Source organism: Giraffa tippelskirchi, chromosome 13, assembly GCF_054371585.1.
Source record: "Giraffa tippelskirchi isolate mGirTip1 chromosome 13, T2T-mGirTip1v1.2.pri, whole genome shotgun sequence".
Lineage (NCBI taxonomy): Eukaryota > Metazoa > Chordata > Mammalia > Artiodactyla > Giraffidae > Giraffa > Giraffa tippelskirchi.
This window is the reverse complement of record NC_137287.1, coordinates 90045930-90064225: the sequence shown is the minus strand read 5'-3', so window position 1 is coordinate 90064225 and position 18296 is coordinate 90045930. Positions and strand designations below refer to the sequence as shown.

At 43.5% G+C, this 18296-nt stretch overlaps 1 protein-coding gene across 11 annotated transcripts in view; it reads left to right on the top strand.

Moving 5' to 3' along the window:
• Nucleotides 1-17737, top strand: part of RASSF2 (Ras association domain family member 2) — a 55808-nt gene extending 38071 nt beyond the window's left edge. For 7 of the 11 annotated variants that reach the window (XM_081560761.1, XM_081560762.1, XM_081560760.1 and 4 more), the window contains 6 exons: nt 3864-4024; nt 7351-7452; nt 9945-9996; nt 10477-10598; nt 11973-12070; nt 13250-17737. In XM_081560761.1, the coding sequence (XP_081416887.1) occupies nt 3864-4024; nt 7351-7452; nt 9945-9996; nt 10477-10598; nt 11973-12070; nt 13250-13319 (605 nt within the window). In that variant the 3' untranslated portion in view covers nt 13320-17737. The remainder of the gene's footprint in view (nt 1-3863; nt 4025-7350; nt 7453-9944; nt 9997-10476; nt 10599-11972; nt 12071-13249) is intronic. The other 4 variants (XM_081560769.1, XM_081560765.1, XM_081560768.1 and 1 more) reach the window with 1 other exon arrangement.
• Nucleotides 17738-18296: the final 559 nt, after the last annotated feature.

Sequence of the window (18296 nt, the reverse complement as noted above, 5' to 3'; positions counted from 1 at the left end):
CAGGGCTCACCATAGGGAGTGGCCACAATCTGATGGCTGCAAATGGCAAGTAGTCCTTCCTTCTTGAGTTCCCTCAGGGCTCATCAGCTCACACTGGAGAGCTGCAATTGCTGATGACTGATTTCCTCTTGGTCAGGAATTTGGCCAACATTTGGGAAGCATTTCATAATCAAACTTTGTCCCATGGTGCTGGCTGGGAGGCTCATCCAAGATCAGGCGAGAATTCTTGATAGGCCACTCCAAGTGCTAAATTTTTGGTTAGGCCCTGTCAATAATTAAAGATTATCTAGATCTTCTAATTATGATCCAAGAGACATTCTCCCTTGTTACTTCTTCCCATACCTAGAATCACACTATTACAATTACTTTATGTAATAAATGTGATCTGTTCCTCAAGACATTTAGCCATAGAAGTTTTGTCGGAGGCCTGGTTACATACTCGGTACTGTAAGAAACAATAATCTTGTAAAAAATACAGGATATAAGTAATGCAGCTAGTAACATTGACAGAGACATGGTGCCGCAGGGAGACACAAAGCACAAACAACTTGGAAACAAAGAATAAATGAAAATGATGATTAGCATAACTAGTTGCAGTGTTAGTCACTCAGTCGTGTCAGACTCTTTGTGACTCCATGGATTGTAGCTCGCCAGTCTCCTCTGTCCAGGGAGTTCTCCAGGCAAGAATTCTGGAGTGGGTAGCGATTCCCTTCTCCAAGGGATCTTCCCAACCCAGGAATCTAACCTGGGTCTCCTGCACTCCAGGCAGATTCTTTACCATCTGAGCCACCAGGGAGTCCAATTACAATAAAACATCGAGTCCACAGGAGAGCCACCTGGGGCCTCCAAATTTTGGCAGGATCAGATAGAAAATGATAAATATTTCAGCTTTGTTTGCAAAGGTATACTTTATCAACTTGTCGTAGGTCATAACATAAAAGGTTTTTTCTGAAAAAAAAAATTAAAGCTATATATTTCTCAAAGTCATAAAATTATAAACCATATTCATCAGTCCATGTACAAAACTTAAAATAGCCTAGTTAAAGATTTGAGTACAATGCAGTTAGCAGGAAACTTGGTTATTTCTGTGACATATAACATTTTACGTAATATATCAGGACATTTCAGATGTTAGGGATTCCACATAAATTTTGGAATATCTACATTAGTGGCATTTATCCATACACTATAACCTAAGGTTCTTCTCCAACCATTTGACAAGGATTTTGAAGTAATTTAACATATCAAATAAACTTAGTTTGAACTTCCTCTTTGAAATGTCTCAAAGATGTTCTTTTGAAGTATCCCAGAGTCAGCTGGAGGCTAAAAAAGCTTTGTCAGATTTTGATATTTGGGAAAGTTTGTTAAAAATATCAGAAAGGTTTTAAAACACAAGAGGGTCATAGGTCACTGTGAAACAATATTTATTCATTTAACCAAAGTCTCAAAATGATTAAAAGAAAGCAAATATGGATCACCTAAGGGCCCAGAAACTCATACAACCTGTAATCAAAAAGGAGCACTTCTAACAGAAAGAGATATATCAAATTCCAGCCTTATATTAGTTTACTTAACAAAATCCATTTACCTAGTTAACTTCAGTCTAAATTTAGTTAATCCTGACCTTGTATAAAACTTTCTCAGTAAAATGTAATTTCATGCCTCATACCTTCTTCTTCTTTTTTTCTTTTTAGCATTTATTAACTGGGTCTTTTTTAACATTATTAACTGGATCTTCATTGATGCATGCAGGCTTTCTCTAGTTGCAGTGTGGGATGGTAGGGGGTGGTGGTGTGTGGGCTTCTCAATGTGGTAACTTCTCTTGTTGCAGAGCCAGGCTCTAGGTGTGCAGGCTCCGTAGCTGTGGAGCACAGGCTTAGTTGCTCTGCAGCACATGGAATCTTCCGGGACCAGGGATCAAACCCATGTCCCTTGCATTGGCAGGGACATGGACCACCAGGGAAGTCCCTCCTCACACGTTCTACCATACTGAAATGTTTTATTGTCTTCAGTAGCTTTAATTATATATTTAAATTAGAATTCCCAGCTCCTAAAAATCTTAATTTCTAGTGAAAACCAAGAGACAAATAATAGTTACCGAAACCTGGAGAAACTATTTTAGATGATTTTTAGCTAAAGTTATCAAGTTATTTTTTCTTGCTGACAAATTTGCAACAGATATAACAAAATTTCCTTTAACCTCTGTTAAAACTAGGTGCAGTGAAAGAGTGCTACTTAATATTGATGGCTCCAAAGACATATCTATATTAATTAGATCAATAAACAAACATTAATATAAGATATTAATTTAATACTAAATACTTTCCTGTTCACTGAACCTAAAACTCCTTTAGCTTAATTTCTTTTGTATTTAGAATTGTTTGGTTTGTAAGCACTTACTTTTCTTTAAGGCAACCTAAGCAGAGCTCTTTTATGAATTAACCTTAGCAATAATATCCAAAGACACTTACTGAGATATACACATATCCACACAGACACAATAAAAAATATTATACTTTATTTTCCAAACTTAGTCATGAATCAGATATCACAATACAGAACTCACTAGTTTGTAAACAACAGAATAAGAAAAAATTTTTAAGACTTCTGCCTTTTTTACTAATATTTATGGAAACAAGTAGAGTTCTAAATTACTTTACCCTTTTTTCAAAATTTGCCTTTTAAAGAGATGGCAGAGATGAGGAGACCAGATAGGACGTTTGCATCTCAAAGATACAGGCAAATTTCTCCTAAGATGACTTTGTTTCCCCTTTGTTTAATACTTGCCAGCCTCTTAAGATAAACGGGTAGTATTTTGGGACTTCCTGTGGGGAGGAAGGCAATTCACATGGAGATGGAAAAGCAATGGTTGGTAAACAGATGTTTGCTTGGCCCTGAAAAGACAGTGTGCCACGGGGTGAACTTTGATCTCTGTTTCCTTCACCACATTTAGCCCATATTCTTTGCAGATATCTCTAATGGTAGCTCTAGTCCTGTAATAGGCCTGCTATCTAAATAGTTAGGGAAAAAGTCAGTTTCTTCCTGAGTCTTTTTGGCTAAAAACTTATTTACAACCTAAAAATTAAGAATTTTAGGGAATTTTCAGGACTTCAAGCATCTCAAGGAACCCAGACTGAGAGAACTGCTCCAAAGAGTCCAATGGTGGGCAGCTAAGATATATAGGAGTTTTGCAACAAAGGACAGGTAATCAGAAGATAATTGTTAATTAAAAAAACCCAGATATTTCAAGTTAAGGAATTTAGTGCTTTTCTATGTATGGGAAAATGCAAGAGTCTGGGCTCAGTGAAATCATTCTTTTAATATGCACCTCAGCTATCTGAGGCAAATATCCTGTGTTTTCACTTCCTGAATTTCTTCAGGGGTCACCGTAGGGAGTGGCTGCAGTCTGATGGCTGCTAACTGGCAGGTATTCTTTCCTTCCTGAGTTCTCTCAGGACTTAACAGCTCACCATCGGCTATGATTGCAGTCGCTGATGACAGTGATAGCCTTTGTTTACTGATTAGGCAGGTATTGTTCCATTTATCAGTCTTTTGGGTCTTGATTATTTTCAGCATGCCAGCGACATTTTGGGGTGGCAAATTTTGCTCCCCTACAATGGCAGTGGTAGAGCTGGGATTTGAACCTGGGAGTCTGGCTCTGAAGTCTGTGCTCTAAACTTTGCTACTGTATTGCTTTTTGGTAAATTATGTGTCATGTTTTTTTCCCCGGCAAGAAATACTGCTTTTATAAAATATATTTTTGGGGAAGCTGTAGGTACTGTAGCATTGGTCAAGAAGAAGTTACTGTAACTGCCACATCCCAGGTCCAGGCAGACAGAGCTCATTTCCTCTTTCCATCTCAGACTCCAAGGGCCTGAAGTCCCTACAGGAGGACACCCCACAGTTGATGCGCACACGCAGTGATGTTGGGGTACGTCGTCGTGGCAATGTGAGGACACCCAGCGACCAGCGGCGAATCAGACGCCACCGCTTCTCTATCAACGGCCATTTCTACAACCACAAGGTAGGGGAGGCAGGGTAGCACGGGGCAAGGGGCAGCCCCAGTGGGAGCAAGACCCTTTCCTGGGCAACTGCCACATCAGGGCTGCAGACACCTGGGAAGCCACTCAGTCTTTGCCTTGTGGGTGGGCTGCTGGCTCTGTTAGAGATGAGGGCCTCCAGATCAGGAGCCCCCCTAGATGGTGGTGCTGTAGGAAAAACTGTGAGAAGATGGTGGTGTCCTAGGTCTTGGGTGAGTCCTTTGGGATGGGCCACCAAATGAGGGTCCTTGGCTTCACACAGGAAAGAATTCAAGAGTGAGCCGCAGTAGAGTGAAAGCAGGTTTATTCAGAGAGCTACACATTCTTCCGTAGACAGAGTGTGGGCTGTCTCAGAAGGGGAGAGGTGGACCTAAGGCATGGGGTCACCTGGGAAAGTGGGAGCAGTGCTGGGAGAAACACACTCCACAGAGAGTGCAGCCCTGGGACATACACATTCCACAGACAGAGTGCAGGCCATCTCAAAAGGAGAGTGGTGGCCCCAGGGCAATGGGTCCTCTGGGAATGTGAGAGCAGCCCTGGGCTACGGGAGTGGTTAGTTTTTATGGGGTGGATAATTTCCTAGGCTAATAAGTGGGAGGAATATTCTAACTATCTTGGAGAAGGGGTGGGGATTTCCATGAATTGAGGTACTACCCACTTTTTGACCTCTAACGGTTGACCTCAGAACAGTTATGGCACCTGTGAGTGGGTCATTTAGTTGCTGATGCATTACAATGAGTGCATATGGAGGTAAAGGTCTACTGGAAGTCACATCTACTGACATCTTGGGCCTAGTAGGTTCCAACCAGTTTTTGTGGTATCCTATTAGCAATGGCTGTGCCATTCTTTTCGTGGTTGTGCCCTGCCCTCTTTGTTCCTGTCTCAGTGAGTGAGATGTGAGATGACCCATAGACAACCCTCATCAGAATCACCCCCTTTACCCCCAATCCACATGTTACTCTCTTTCTGCACCATGTGCCTCCAGCTGCTATGTGGCCTGACTTCTCTGTGAGTTAAAGGGCTGCCCTGAAAGAGAGCTGCAGGATTCAGGTTGATCTCACGTGGCCTGAGCCTGTAGCATCTTGAAGCAGGGTTTTGGTTTCTGGCTAGAGATTGAGATCGGGCAGCAGCAGGAAAATTGCTGAATCCTAGCCACTAGCCCACCAGGGACCAGTGGCCAGTGACAAAGCGTTGGCCCATCAACTGTGCAGAAATGAATTTCCACATACAGGCAGAAAGGAGTGAAGCAAGTAAAGTGTTTATTAGGAAGAAAGAGTACAGTATGTGTGGACAGACACCCTGGAGAGCTCAGAGAGAGAAGTTCACACCCTCACAGTCGTTTGAATCACTTTTATGGGGCATTTCTTCTAGATTTCCTTTGATCAATCATCTTGGTTTGCCTGGTTCTGAGTCGGTGTTGGATATATCTCAGGGTCCTCCCCTGTGTGCGTGCACATCTCTTAGCCAAGATGGATTTGATCTAGGAGAGGCACCAGTGAGCAGTAGCATGAAGTGAGATCTTAATTCTCTGCCCAGGAACTGAACCTGGATAGCCTGGATGAAAACCAGGAATCCTAGCCACCAGACCAGCGGGGGCTAGAGGCTGGAAGCAATTTTTCCCTGGCTCTTGCTCCTAGTGAAAAATGCATTTATCATGGAAGCAAAAACTGTAAATGCAAGTACAGAGTTTATTATTAGAGACATAGCACAACAACATGGGGGAGAGCACACAGAGAAACAGTTTGTTTAGATGAGAAAGAAGCAAGGCAGAGATGCACACCTGGAGAGAAAGGGTGTGGGTGTCCTCCCTAATGAGGAGGAGCATAATAAAGAGGTGTTTAATATAGGGCAGTTCTTTTGGGTCTTTGTCTTCCACCTGGCCAGTCATCTTGTTTTGCCACCCTGGCTAATTTGTCTCAAGACCTTCCCCCTACGTGCATATGTACCCTTCAGACAAGATGGATTTTGATGGAAAGCATCCTGGGAGAAGCAAGACTCATCATGGCCTGGCTTTGTCTGCTGACTTTTGACCCCCAAGGGGCCTTTATGCACATGTGCAGTGTCTCCTTTGCCCCAAAGATGGGAAATATGTGGCCTCCTGATCCTTTATTCAAACAAGATTTAGCCCATTTCTGTTCCTGTCATGACTATTATCTTAAGGTAAATAGATAGGAGACAAAGCCTATCTATTTACCCTGTTTCTGTTACTCCATTTTGGAGAGCAAACATATCTAACCTGAAGCCCACCTATCTCCTGTCTCGGGAAATATGAACAGGAGGCTAACTGAAAGTGTCCAGCCTGAAGCCCAGTTTTTCCTGCCCATGAAATGCAAACATGAGACCAGTCGTAAATGCCTAGCTTGTGGCCCATCTAGCTCCTGCCTCAGATTCTAGTGAAAAGGCCTTGTGGGTAGTTGACATCATACCCCCTCCCTTTTTGACCTCCAAGGAGCCTTTTTGCACATGTGCATTTGGGGAGGTCTCCTTAACTTCCCTGGTGGCTCAGATGGTAAAGCGTCTGCCTTCCATGCAGGAGGCACGGGTTTGATCTCTGGGTCGGGAAGATCACCTGGAGAAGGAAATGGCAACCCACTCCAGTATTCTTGCCTGGAGAATCTCATGGACAGAGGAGCCTGGTGGGCTACAGTCTGTAGGGTCTCAAAGAGTTGGACACGACTGAGCGACTTCACTTTCTTTTTTCTTTCCTTAACTTCAAGACTGAGAAATATGTGGTCTTTTATCTCTTATCTGGGCAGGGCCCAGCCTCCTCCATCATCTTGCTTTTATGGAATTTCTACTATTAAGGCATTTCTACTCATGGGGAGAAACTGTTCAGCCTGGGGCCCACCTGTTTCCTGCCTCAAGACCCCAAGCTAGCTGACCCTCCTTCAGTCTTGCTACTTGGCTTTAATCTGGCCCTAGAAACAATTGCATCATGGAAGAATGGTCACAGACTTCCTCATGTTGAAGTTGTAGTGGAAGGTGCTTTGTGTGTGTTTTGTTTGGATGGAAGACCTCCTTTATCTGTTCCTCTTTCCCTCCCCAGGCCCGCCAACTGGCAAGTTCAGATCCCTCCAGCCTCCTGTGGTGGGGTGGGTGCAAGTTCCTGAGCTAGGCAAAGCCCAGGGCTCTTTGTTGACCTCAAAGCCTGATACTTCTAGGTTGTGAGGGGCAGGAGACTCTCAGGAAGCACAGATTGAGTGCCATTGTCCTTGTCCCTTTACCTCAGGAAACAGGGCCAGGACACCTGGGTTTTAGTGCCCCATTCTTGTCTGTACACCCACTCTGAGTCTGACTCTTCTGTTGACAGACATCAGTGTTCACACCAGCCTATGGCTCCATCACCAATGTCCGCATCAACAGCACCATGACGACTCCACAGGTCCTGAAGTTGCTGCTCAACAAATTTAAGGCAAGTTCTCTCTGCTGGCTGTCTCAGACAGTGACATGTATGCCTTGGGGCCCCCAGAGGTGTAGAGGTGGGAGCTATGGAGAGTGTGTGTTGCCAGGGTAGGAGGGCACCGGGCTGTGAAGGTTTAGTTTCTTTAGATCCCATGAAATCAGCATCACCTGGGAGCTTGTTAGAAAACCAGGTTTTTAGGTCTCTCTCTCTCCCCTGAATCAGGCCCACTGGAACGGGAACTCAGAGAGGAGGCCAGGGAACCTGTTCAACAAGGCTTACAGGGATTCTGATACCACTGAAGCCTGGAAAGTACCAGCCCTCAGGTCCTCCTCCACCAGAGAAGGACCCCAGATCTGATGACTGGTTCGGAGCTCCATGTACATATTGACTTCTGTGCATTTAGGGAATCTACTTTAAAAAATCAGTGTTCAATAGATGTGAAAATTATAGTGCATGGTGTTTTTAAAGTCTTGTTACTCTGTATGTTTTCCACATTCACCTTCTAAGTCTTTTGGAAACCAGGTATTCTTATTTTTATAGAAGCCAGTGTCTCCTAGTGGTTTAAGGCATGGGCTCTGGGTTTGAATCTCCATCCATCATCTGCTGGTTGGACGAGTTGGCCAAGTGACTTAAAATCCCTGTGCTTCTGCCTCCCCATCTGTAAAATGAGGTTGAGAGCACCCATCATTGGTGTCAACAGAAAAAAAAATTGCACAACCTTAAAGTTGAGAGCTATGTATTTTTTCTATTTAAACAAAATCTTGAAGTTTGTATTGGAGTATAGCCGATTAACAAAGTTGTTAATAGTTTCAGGTGAACAGCGAAGGGACTTAGTCATGTATACACATGTATCCATTCTCCCTCAAACCCTCCTCCCCTCGAGGCTGCCACATAACATTGAGCAGACTACCATGTGCTATACAGTAGGTCCTTGTTGGTTATCCATTTTACATACAGCAATGTGTACATGTCCCTCCCAAACTCCCTAACTATCCCTTCCCCCAGGCAACTGTAAGTTTGTTCTCTAAGTCTGTGAGTGAGAGCTATGTTTTATTTGGCGGATGTTCTTAGGACTTCAAGCCCTGGAGGCAGCATCTCAAGTAATCCTGAGAAAATTGCTCCAAGGAAACAACGAGGGAGCTAGAATACATAGTTTTCCAACAAAGGGCAAGTAGTCAGAATGTCAAAAGATTATTGTGAATTAAAGGAAAACCAGATATCTCAAGTTAAGGAATTTAGTGTTTTTCTAGGTATGGGAAGATGCAAGTGTCTGGGCTCACTGAAGTCATTCTTTTGATATGCACCTCAGCTATTGGGCCAGTGTTCAGTCTTTTCACATCCTAAGTTTCCTCTGGGGTCACGTGTGGAGTCGCTATTGTCCAATGGCTGTTAGTTGGCAAGTACCTTTTGTTTCCTTCCTGAGTCCTTGTCAGGACTCACTGGCTCACCATTGGAGATGCCTGTAATCACTGATGACTGTAACATCTTTTGTTTACTGATATGGCTTAAAGCTCAACATTCAGAAAACTAAGATCATGGCATCTGGTCCCATCACTTCATGGCAAATAGATGGGGAAACAGTGGAATCAGTGACTGACTTTATTTTGGGGGCTCCAAAATCACCGCAGATGGTGATTGCAGCCATGAAATTAAAAGACGCTTACTCCTTGGAAGGAAAGTTATGACCAACCTAGACAGCATATTAAAAAGCAGAGACATCACTTTGTCAACAAAGGTCCACCTAGTCAAGGCTATGGTTTTTCCAGTGGTCATGTATGGATGTGAGAGTCGGACTATAAAGAAAGCTGAGCACCTAAGAATTGATGCTTTTGAATTGTGGTGTTGGAGAAGACTCTTGCGAGTCCCTTGGACTGCAAGGAGATCCAGCCAGTCCATCCTAAAGGAAATCAGTCCTGAATATTCATTGGAAGGACTGATGCTGAAGCTGAAACTCCAATACTTTGGCCACCTGATTCAAAGAGCTGACTCATTGGAAAAGACCCTGATGCTTGGAAAGATTGAGGGCAGGATGAGAAGGGGATGACAGAGGATGAGATGGTTGGATGGCATCATGGACTCAATGGACTCTGGGTGGACTCCGGGAGTTGGTGATGGACAGGGAGGCCTGGTGTGCTGCGGTTCATGGGGTCGCGAAGAGTTGGACACGACTGAGCGACTGAACTGAACTGAACTGATGGCAGGCAGTATTTTACTTCTCACTGGATTTTCATGAGTATTAGATGAATTAAAACATGTAGAGTTTGTTAGACCTGTGTCTGACATGGTGCAATAAATATTAGCTCTTATTACCTATTATTATTAATACAGTTACTTACCTGCCCCATCTCCTCATCACTTTTAATGCTGTAGATAAATAGGCCTCCCCTCAAAAGAGCCTATCATTTATTTAGCTTTGCAGTGTTCAAGAAGTAGAAATGGCCACAGTTTAGATGTGTAAATATATGCTTTTAGTGAGTATCTTTTGCTCCTTCCCAATTCAGATTGAGAACTCGGCAGAGGAGTTTGCATTGTATGTGGTCCATACCAGCGGTGGTAAGTATAAAGAACACAAGGCGCTTAAAACTTTTAATTAACTCGAAATAGCAAGTTAAAAACAGAATCTCCTCCCTCATTTGCTTAGTTCTTGGTTTTGGAAACCTCCAAATGTTGTTTGCCTTCAAGGCGGGTGGGCTCCCTGGGTGAGTTCACTGGGGAATGCCATATATGGTCAGTAAACAAATCCTAAAACCTAACTGCCTACAAAAAAAGATCTAGAGTTTCTCAAAGCACAGAAAAAACTATTTTCTCCAATGCAGCATCTTCCAAAAGGCTTGAGGCATGGAAATATTGCTGAGCTGCAGCAGTTGCTTTGAACAATACCTGTTGAATCTCTCATTTACAAATCAGTTTCCTGACTTGTATGGCCGCATCTCCTAAGGTGCCTGGTCCATTTGGGCCCCTGAGTTGACAGCTACTTACAGTGAGAAAGACCTCAGGCAACTCAGAGCTGCTCTTGGCTGTGTGTGGTTCCAGAGAAACAGAAGCTGAAGAACACGGATTATCCTCTGATTGCCCGGATCCTCCAGGGCCCATGTGAGCAGGTCTCCAAAGTGTTCCTTATGGAGAAGGACCAGGTGGAGGAAGTTACCTATGATGTGAGTCCCTTGTCAGTCAGATATCTGTCCCAGGAGGGTGGGGGTGGGTTGGATAAACGATAACTGTATTATAGCTTGGTTTTTTGGCCCAACTTTGTTGCTATTTCTCAATACTAGGTTTTCATGAATGGTAATGATCATGGGGCCAACGAAAATTAATGCAGGGGCTAGGTTGAGAGTGTGTCCTGTGGGAATTAATTGGAAGAATGCTCAGGCACAAAATGATTTCCATAGAAGGAATAAATTTATTGAGGCTTTTTGGTATACTTAAGGGCTGAAAAGTTTCTGCAAACCTTTCCTAAGCAATTTCAAGAAGTTAGCTGAGATTTTACCTTACACATTAGTCAGCTTTTGCTATAGTAACAAACATTCCCAAATCTTAGTCACTTACAACAGCAAACATTTACTTTCCTGATCAGGATTCTGCAGGCTGGTAGCAATCATTCTGCTCTAGATGTGGGTTGACTTCAGGTGGCTCAAATGGTAAAGAATTTGCCTGCAATGCAGGAGACCCAGGCTCAATACCTGGGTTGGGAAGATCCCCTGGAGAAGGAAATGGCAACCCATTCCAGTACTCTTGCCTGGAGAATTCCATGGACAGAAGAGCCTGGTGGGCTACAGTTCACAGGGTCACAAAGAATAGGACACGACTGGGTGACTTTCACTTTCACTACATTGTGTGTCTTATTCAGAGACCAAGGGTTCAGAGAGTGCAAGAAACCATGAAAGCTCATTTAAAACCCCCACTTGGATTTGACATATGTCACATCCACGTACATGTTCCATTGGCCAAAGCAAGTTGCATAGCTGAGCCCAACATTAACAGGGTGAAGAAATATACTTCTCGCATGGAGAAGAGTTGATAGAGCAGGGTGAGGATTCTGGTGAGAGAGGAAGAGTGGCTGCTGGGGGCCACTCTCTCACTTACAGCTTCTCAGGAGGAAGTTCACATTTGGATACCTGTTTTAGACTTGAGGCACAAATCATCATTCTGAGCATGGTTCCTTAAATTCTTTTAGGGGAGATCAGAGGGGTTTATTGAATATTATGAGTTCCAGTCTTCTCTGCATGACTGAATCAAGAGAAAGTGCTTTTCTGTGTTTGACATTACCTCTTGAGGTATTGAATACACGAGATAAAAATGAGAAGTTATGAGATAATGTATTAAATATCATGTAGATAAAGCGATTTTTATCATGGACTCTCTGCCCACCTTGAGAAGAATAAAACTTGGTTCCTGTCTTTGAGGAAATCCTGAATTAGCACAGAAACAGATCTCCCAAGCCTTTGTGCCTAACATGAGAGAGATGCCCAGAAAAGCTGGAATAGTGCTGATAGAGGTCTTACACTCCAGACTTACTTTTTCCTCCTCAGGTAGCTCAGTATATAAAGTTCGAGATGCCTGTCCTTAAAAGCTTCATTCAGAAGCTCCAAGAGGAAGAAGATAGGGAAGTCAAGAAGCTGATGCGCAAGTAAGCATGGCCCCTGGGGTGGCTGGTTGGGTTCTCCTGAGGCCTCAATGAGAGAAGGCTCTGCTCTGGAGCCTTGCAAGGGGCTATGTGAGCTGCTGCCGGGATCTGGGTCTTATGGACTTTGTTCAGGGCACTTCTTGTTGACAGTGCCATATGTCAGGTGGGGACATGAAACTTGTGTTGATGTGTTCATCTTTCTGCTTCTTGTTCAACTTCTCATTTTGACATGGCACATAAAAATATTCCAAGGATTTTAGGAGGGTTGTCTCGGTAGTGGAAATTCATGTGAGCAGAGTACCTCTAAAATCCCTTCCTTGTATCTTTCCTCCTTTTTTTTTTTTTTTTAAACATCTCTTCTGGAAATTGCATTTGGGTTGAAAAGTCCAGTACTAAAACTTTGTTCTAGGAGATTTTGTTATTTTTTTGTCATATTTAGTCACAAAGTAGATTGCGTTTCACAGAGATGGCAGAACAATTGAGGTTTTCTTGCCACTAGAGGATAAAGTCAATGCTACATTTATTGTGTTGGTGATAACTAGTATGATAGCAATTAACATTTATTGAGCACTTACTATGAGCCAAACTTTAAAAATAGTTTTTGCTGTGTAGTGCAAAGCCATGTTCACTCTGTATAACAGTGTCCACTCCAGTATCTGAATTGCCATAATTCAGGAAAGGTATAAAAAACAGTACTTATCAATAAGCCATGGACCTCCATACCTGGTAATTACTATATCCTCTTTGGCAAAATTCAGGTACTGATATTTGGTTGAACCATATGAAGTTGCCATTTTTGTAGGCTCCTCCAAATGGTAAAAATAATGGCAATTTCCTATGGTCCAGCCTGGTTGAGGATTAGATGATTCTCTATGTATAGTGCCTTAAGCATATTAAGCATTCAGTGAAGGCAACCTTATTACTGTTCATGTTATTTCACCTTCTCATTCTTTGTCAGATTTTCTAATAATTATAAAATAATTCTAATAGTTTGGAGTGAGCCTCTTCAGCCCTTTCATCCTGTTGTGGTAATGAACACAAGTAATGAAGTGGTTCAAGGGTGGGCCAGTAAGAGAAGCAAAGCGTTGACACATTTGGCCCCACTGTGACCCACGTGGTGGGGGAGGGTCACAAGAGGGAGTATGTTGCTTTCCCCTCTCACTGCAGTTCTTCTATCCCCAGGTACACTGTACTCCGCCTAATGATTCGGCAGAGGCTGGAGGAGATAGCTGAGACCCCAGCAACAATCTGAGCCACTAGAAGGAGGGGATCCAGTTGCTGCAGAGGCCGTTGTTGCCCAGAGAAGACTCATAGGAAGCTGGATGCTTTCCATGGAAACATTTAAAAGCAAATCTTTCCAGCTTTCAAACCACAATGGAGAAGCCAGCAACTCCCTGTCCTTTCTTTCCCTGCTCCTTTCCTTCACTCACGAGGACTTTCAATTTTTATTATAAGGAGGACCCAAAATGTGTGTGCACACGTGTGTGCTCGCATGGTACACATCCACATGCCTACATGATATATTCACATGCAATTCAATTCCAAGCAACCAGCACTAGTGCTTGAGGCTGGCAAATATCCTGCTTGTAGGCAGGAAAATGAGAGGAGTCACTGCCAATCTGAGGCGTTTTAGACTGAAGAAAAGATTTCTCCTCTCAAGTGCCAGGGAGCAATCATACATATCTGCTCAACTTTAGAAGGAAAAGAAGGCCTAGCAAACTTACCATCTGGGGTATTTATGTGTTAATAGGAGCTTCCCTGGTAGCTCAGCTGGTAAAGAATCCACCTGCAATACAGGAGACCGGGGTTTGTTCCCTGGGTTGGGAAGATCCCTGGAGAAGGGAATGGCTACCCACTCCAGTATTCCAGCCTGGAGAATTCCATGGACAGAGAAGCCTGGTGGGCTACCATCCATGGAGTTGCAAAGAGTCGGACAAGACTGAGTGACTTTCACTTTCACTTTGTTAATAGATATTCTCTCTGTATGCCTAGAAGGACCTGTGAGTCTGAGATCCTTGGAAATAAATTAATTAACAAACCATGCCCTCATGGCAGGTCTGATGGAAAGAAAAAGATAAACTATCAGTGGGGTAGATGCAATAAGCCCACAGGTTTTTACACTGGAAACTTTGATTGTTCTAAATAACAAGGACATGTCTGTGTGGATGCCAGTAAAGAATGGACTCTGCCTTGGCCCTTGCCTCCCTGGCTACCTCTTGGCAATAGGGGGAGCCTGATGTTTCTCTCAGCAAGCCAAGCTGTTGACTCCAATTCTTTGGTGCCTCCTGAGTTGAAAGAAATGTCTTATGAAACAGGTCTCACTTATTTGTACAAGGTGCTGACTGGCTGGCGAGGCCAGGGCCTGGTCTTGGGTGGCTGGGAAATTTCCCCTCCTTAGGGAAATGTGAAGACTTCTTGTAGAATGACAGGTGCCTGTAAGCTCAGTCCATTTGCACATAATCAAGGAGTCTTCCTGCACTTGGACCTGAAGTCCTATGTTTGAAGTCAAGGCTTTAAACTTTCCAACCACTATATTCTTGCAAGTTGCTCTCACGTTGTATGTGGAGATGGACTCTTAGGAATGAAGACTTCTGCTATTTACCAAGTATGGGGTTCAGGGATGCCTTTTGGGCTGCCCAATGGCACCCCACTCCAGTACTCTTGCCTGGAAAATCCCGTGGACGGAGGAGCCTGGTAGGCTGCAGTCTATGGGGTCGCACAGAGTCGGACATGACTAAAGTGACTTAGCAGCAGCAGCAGTGATGGTGCATAGTTAGGATGGAGCTTCTCTCTCAGCTTCTCTGGGTGATCTTTAGAGAGACTCCAATGGAGGGGAAAGGGCAAGAAGAGTCTGTCCGTTGGAGCCCCTATTGGGAAGATTGACAAGTAGCTCAGCCCCAGTACAGCTGATACTGTTTGAAGAGGGATAGATGGATGGTTGGAATAGGGTGCTGGCTGTGGAGGTCAACCAAGCAGGGCCAGAAGCTCCCAACCGCAGGAGTCTGAGCCTTGTTGGGGTAGAACTCCCCATGTCTTCTTTACCTCCTCTCTGAAGATTTGGAGAGCTGGGCAGTTGAGGAAAGAAGAGCCACTGATCTGTGCCTGCAATGAAAGTGGACCTTTGCAGCAGAGTTCTTCCTGCCCTGGGCACCCTTGCCCCCATCTGCCCCTGTGGCTTCCAAGAAAGACCTCTATAGATGGCTTACAGCTGTGGTTTCATTGTTGACTTTTGAGAAGATGGTATGCTGCACCTGTCATTTTGCCAAGCTTACTGCCTCTGTGGGGATCTCCACCAGCCTTGTGCAGGGTGGACTGGAAATCAGAAGGGCCTTAGCCTCCTCATGGGCTTCTGCAAAATGCACAGAAAATAATAGGGGCCCAGGGAGAGGCTTTCTTTGTTACAGATGGGAAAGAACAGTTTTGTGAATGCAAACATACTTCCTGAATTTTGCATTTGAGAAATGACTTGGAAAACTTTTCTTCCAGTTATTTTTATTTTGAATGTTCAAAGCCTTTGTTGGCTCCAATAATCTTCCTTGAATGGCTTGGGAAAAATTTTTCCACGAAGTAAATTACTAATGACTAACTTTTATTGGACAGCTGTTTTGGTTTATCAACCTTCTCTTTAATTTGCACTAACATTATGATAGTGTTAAACATGGAAATGTTGCAAAATGTCAGTCTGCCAGATCACTTTCTGAGAAAGTGATACTGGGGTAGACTTGGTTTTTTTAAAGATGGGAGATTGGGGTGGAATTAAGGGAAATCTCTTACATGATACATTGCACTTAATGCAGGCTCCACTTTTCCATTTTGGCTCACCCTGTTTAGAAATCATTTCTCATGTACTAATAGCCCAGTCAGGAATTTTGGAAAGATTCTTTGAAATAGAGACACTGCTGTGATGTAGAGCTGTATTTTCTCACTGGTATCACATGGCCTTGCAGCTTTGAACTCCTGGACAGATTTGTGTGCATTTATGTAATTGTGTGCAATGAACCAGAAATCGTGTGATGAGCAAAGGGCCAATTTATAGGTTTTTTCCCTTACTTGTGAAAAGCGACATAACCTCATCCGACTTAATCTTTTTCCAGGAGCTTATGTTATAAGGTGATCAAATGAAGGAAAAACTTGAGTTTATCTGATTGGTGATAAGGGATCCAGTCCCCCAGGTGATGTTGGAATTAAGCACAAGGTAACATTCTTAGTAATCACATTAGTGAGAATGTGAGGAGTTAAATTGCAGGGGGAGGGGGAGTGGTTACCCTGAGGAGGAACTGAAAAGCACAAACAATAGGCTTGACTGTGCAAACTGGTGAGGAATGTGCATACTGACCTCCAGGCTTTTGGACTTTAACTCTGAGTTGAGGCTGAGGTGGGAGAATCTGAGATTAGCCATCCCTGTGACAAATGCTGAGCCCTGAGGTTGAGGTTTTGGCCTGAGACTTCAAAGAATAGTATATTCACTGTTCCCTCCTTTCTATCAGAAAGAAAACAAGACACTCTCCTAGAGATCTCCAGATATTGATATTTTGCCATCTATGTAGATAAGACTTTAGGACATAAAGACTAAAAAATAAAAAAAGTCACTCAAAAAACAAACCTTGTTCTCTGATGCAAAAATGTCTTGGCAAGAATTCTTTCTCTGGAGTTTGGGCAGTTATTTCAGGGTTAGGAGGTTGGAAGGAGAGATGGATCACAGAAGGGCAAGAAGCTCTCTTAAGAAAAGAAATGCTCTCTTTAAAAAACAAAACTGTTTCAGAGCTCTGTAGCACAGAGAACACGGTGCCATAGGTACATCTCCAAGAGAAATTTCTATATGCACAAAGGAATTCCACAGGTGGCCCTAGTAGAAATGAACCTGCCTGCCAATGCAGGAGATCTAAGAGACACGGATTCAACCCCTAGGTCAGGAAGATCCCCTGGAGAAAGGCATGGCAACCCACTCCAATATTTTTGCCTGGAGAATCTTATAGACGGAGCAGCCTGGCAGGCTATAGTTCATAAGGGCCACACAGAGTCGGATAGGACTGAAGCAACTTAGCACACCAGCATAGCGCCCAAACCATGATGTGAAGGCCTAGGTAGGAGGCAGAGATCTCCTTGAGCACCGATGCAGCAGTACAGATTCTCTAGTCAAGTCTCTACTTAAATTGTTTTACACAGACTCTTCTTGTTGGAGGCAGTAGATGAGATGAAAAATGATCTAGAGAGGTAAAAATAGACAAATGTGGCACCCTTTCTTTCTGAGGGAATTGACAGCATTTACCCTGTCATGGGAGGTTACAGCTCCCCCTGTGTTGTAGCCAAGCACTAGACTTGGACAAGCGGTAAAGAGAAAACCTCAATTTACCTGTAGAGCCTCCCCAGCAGATCGCAGACCTGTTTTCCAAGCTGCTGGTTTCTGGTGTATAACTGCTAGTGTTTCTAAAGGGTTTTCCCATTTGATCTAGCTTTGTGAAGTATCTTTTATCTTAATCATAACTTGCTTTTCAAGCAATGGTACATGACCTGGTTCAATGTTTGGTTCTGAATTTGTAAACTGATGTGTTTAGATATCTTAATGTAACTTGACAAGTCCTCATTAGGGAGCTGTGAATTTCTGTAACATTTTGATATGTTTTAAAGCACCTGACTTAGATCTTGTTGAATAAAGCACTCTCAAAATTTTCTGGTGGACGAGTATGTGTGTCTGCTGCATTATAGGAGGGTTGGGGATAGGAATGTGAAGGTGCATCTGGGAGAGGCTTTGATTTTCTTCCTTCAGAGTTTATGGTTTGAATGTGTTTGGACTTGGTTCCAGTTTTCCAGACAGAAAGTGAAATTAGAATATTCCTTAGGCATCTTGAGTTCAGGCCCCGGTGGAACCCAGAATTGTAGGAATAGCTGGGGACAGCTGTTCAGTGAAGCTGAATTTTTGTCCTAACTCTACCCTGGGTTTGTTGGGGCCAATTCATTGAACCTTTTTCTAGGACTTGTTTCCTCATCTGTAAAATGGTCAAACCACTGTCTAGGGTTGGGGACCTGGGTTTATCTCTGTTGGTGGCAGCCCCCAAACCTAAGGGGTTTCCAAACCTAAGACCTACAGATTAGGGCCCAAGTTCCATCAGATGGTATGGGGGAAGGGTGATGGTTAATTTTATGCACAACTTGGCTAGGTCATGGCACCCAGATATTTGGTCAAACACTAGTCTGGGTATTGCTGTGGTGATATTTTTAGATGGGATTA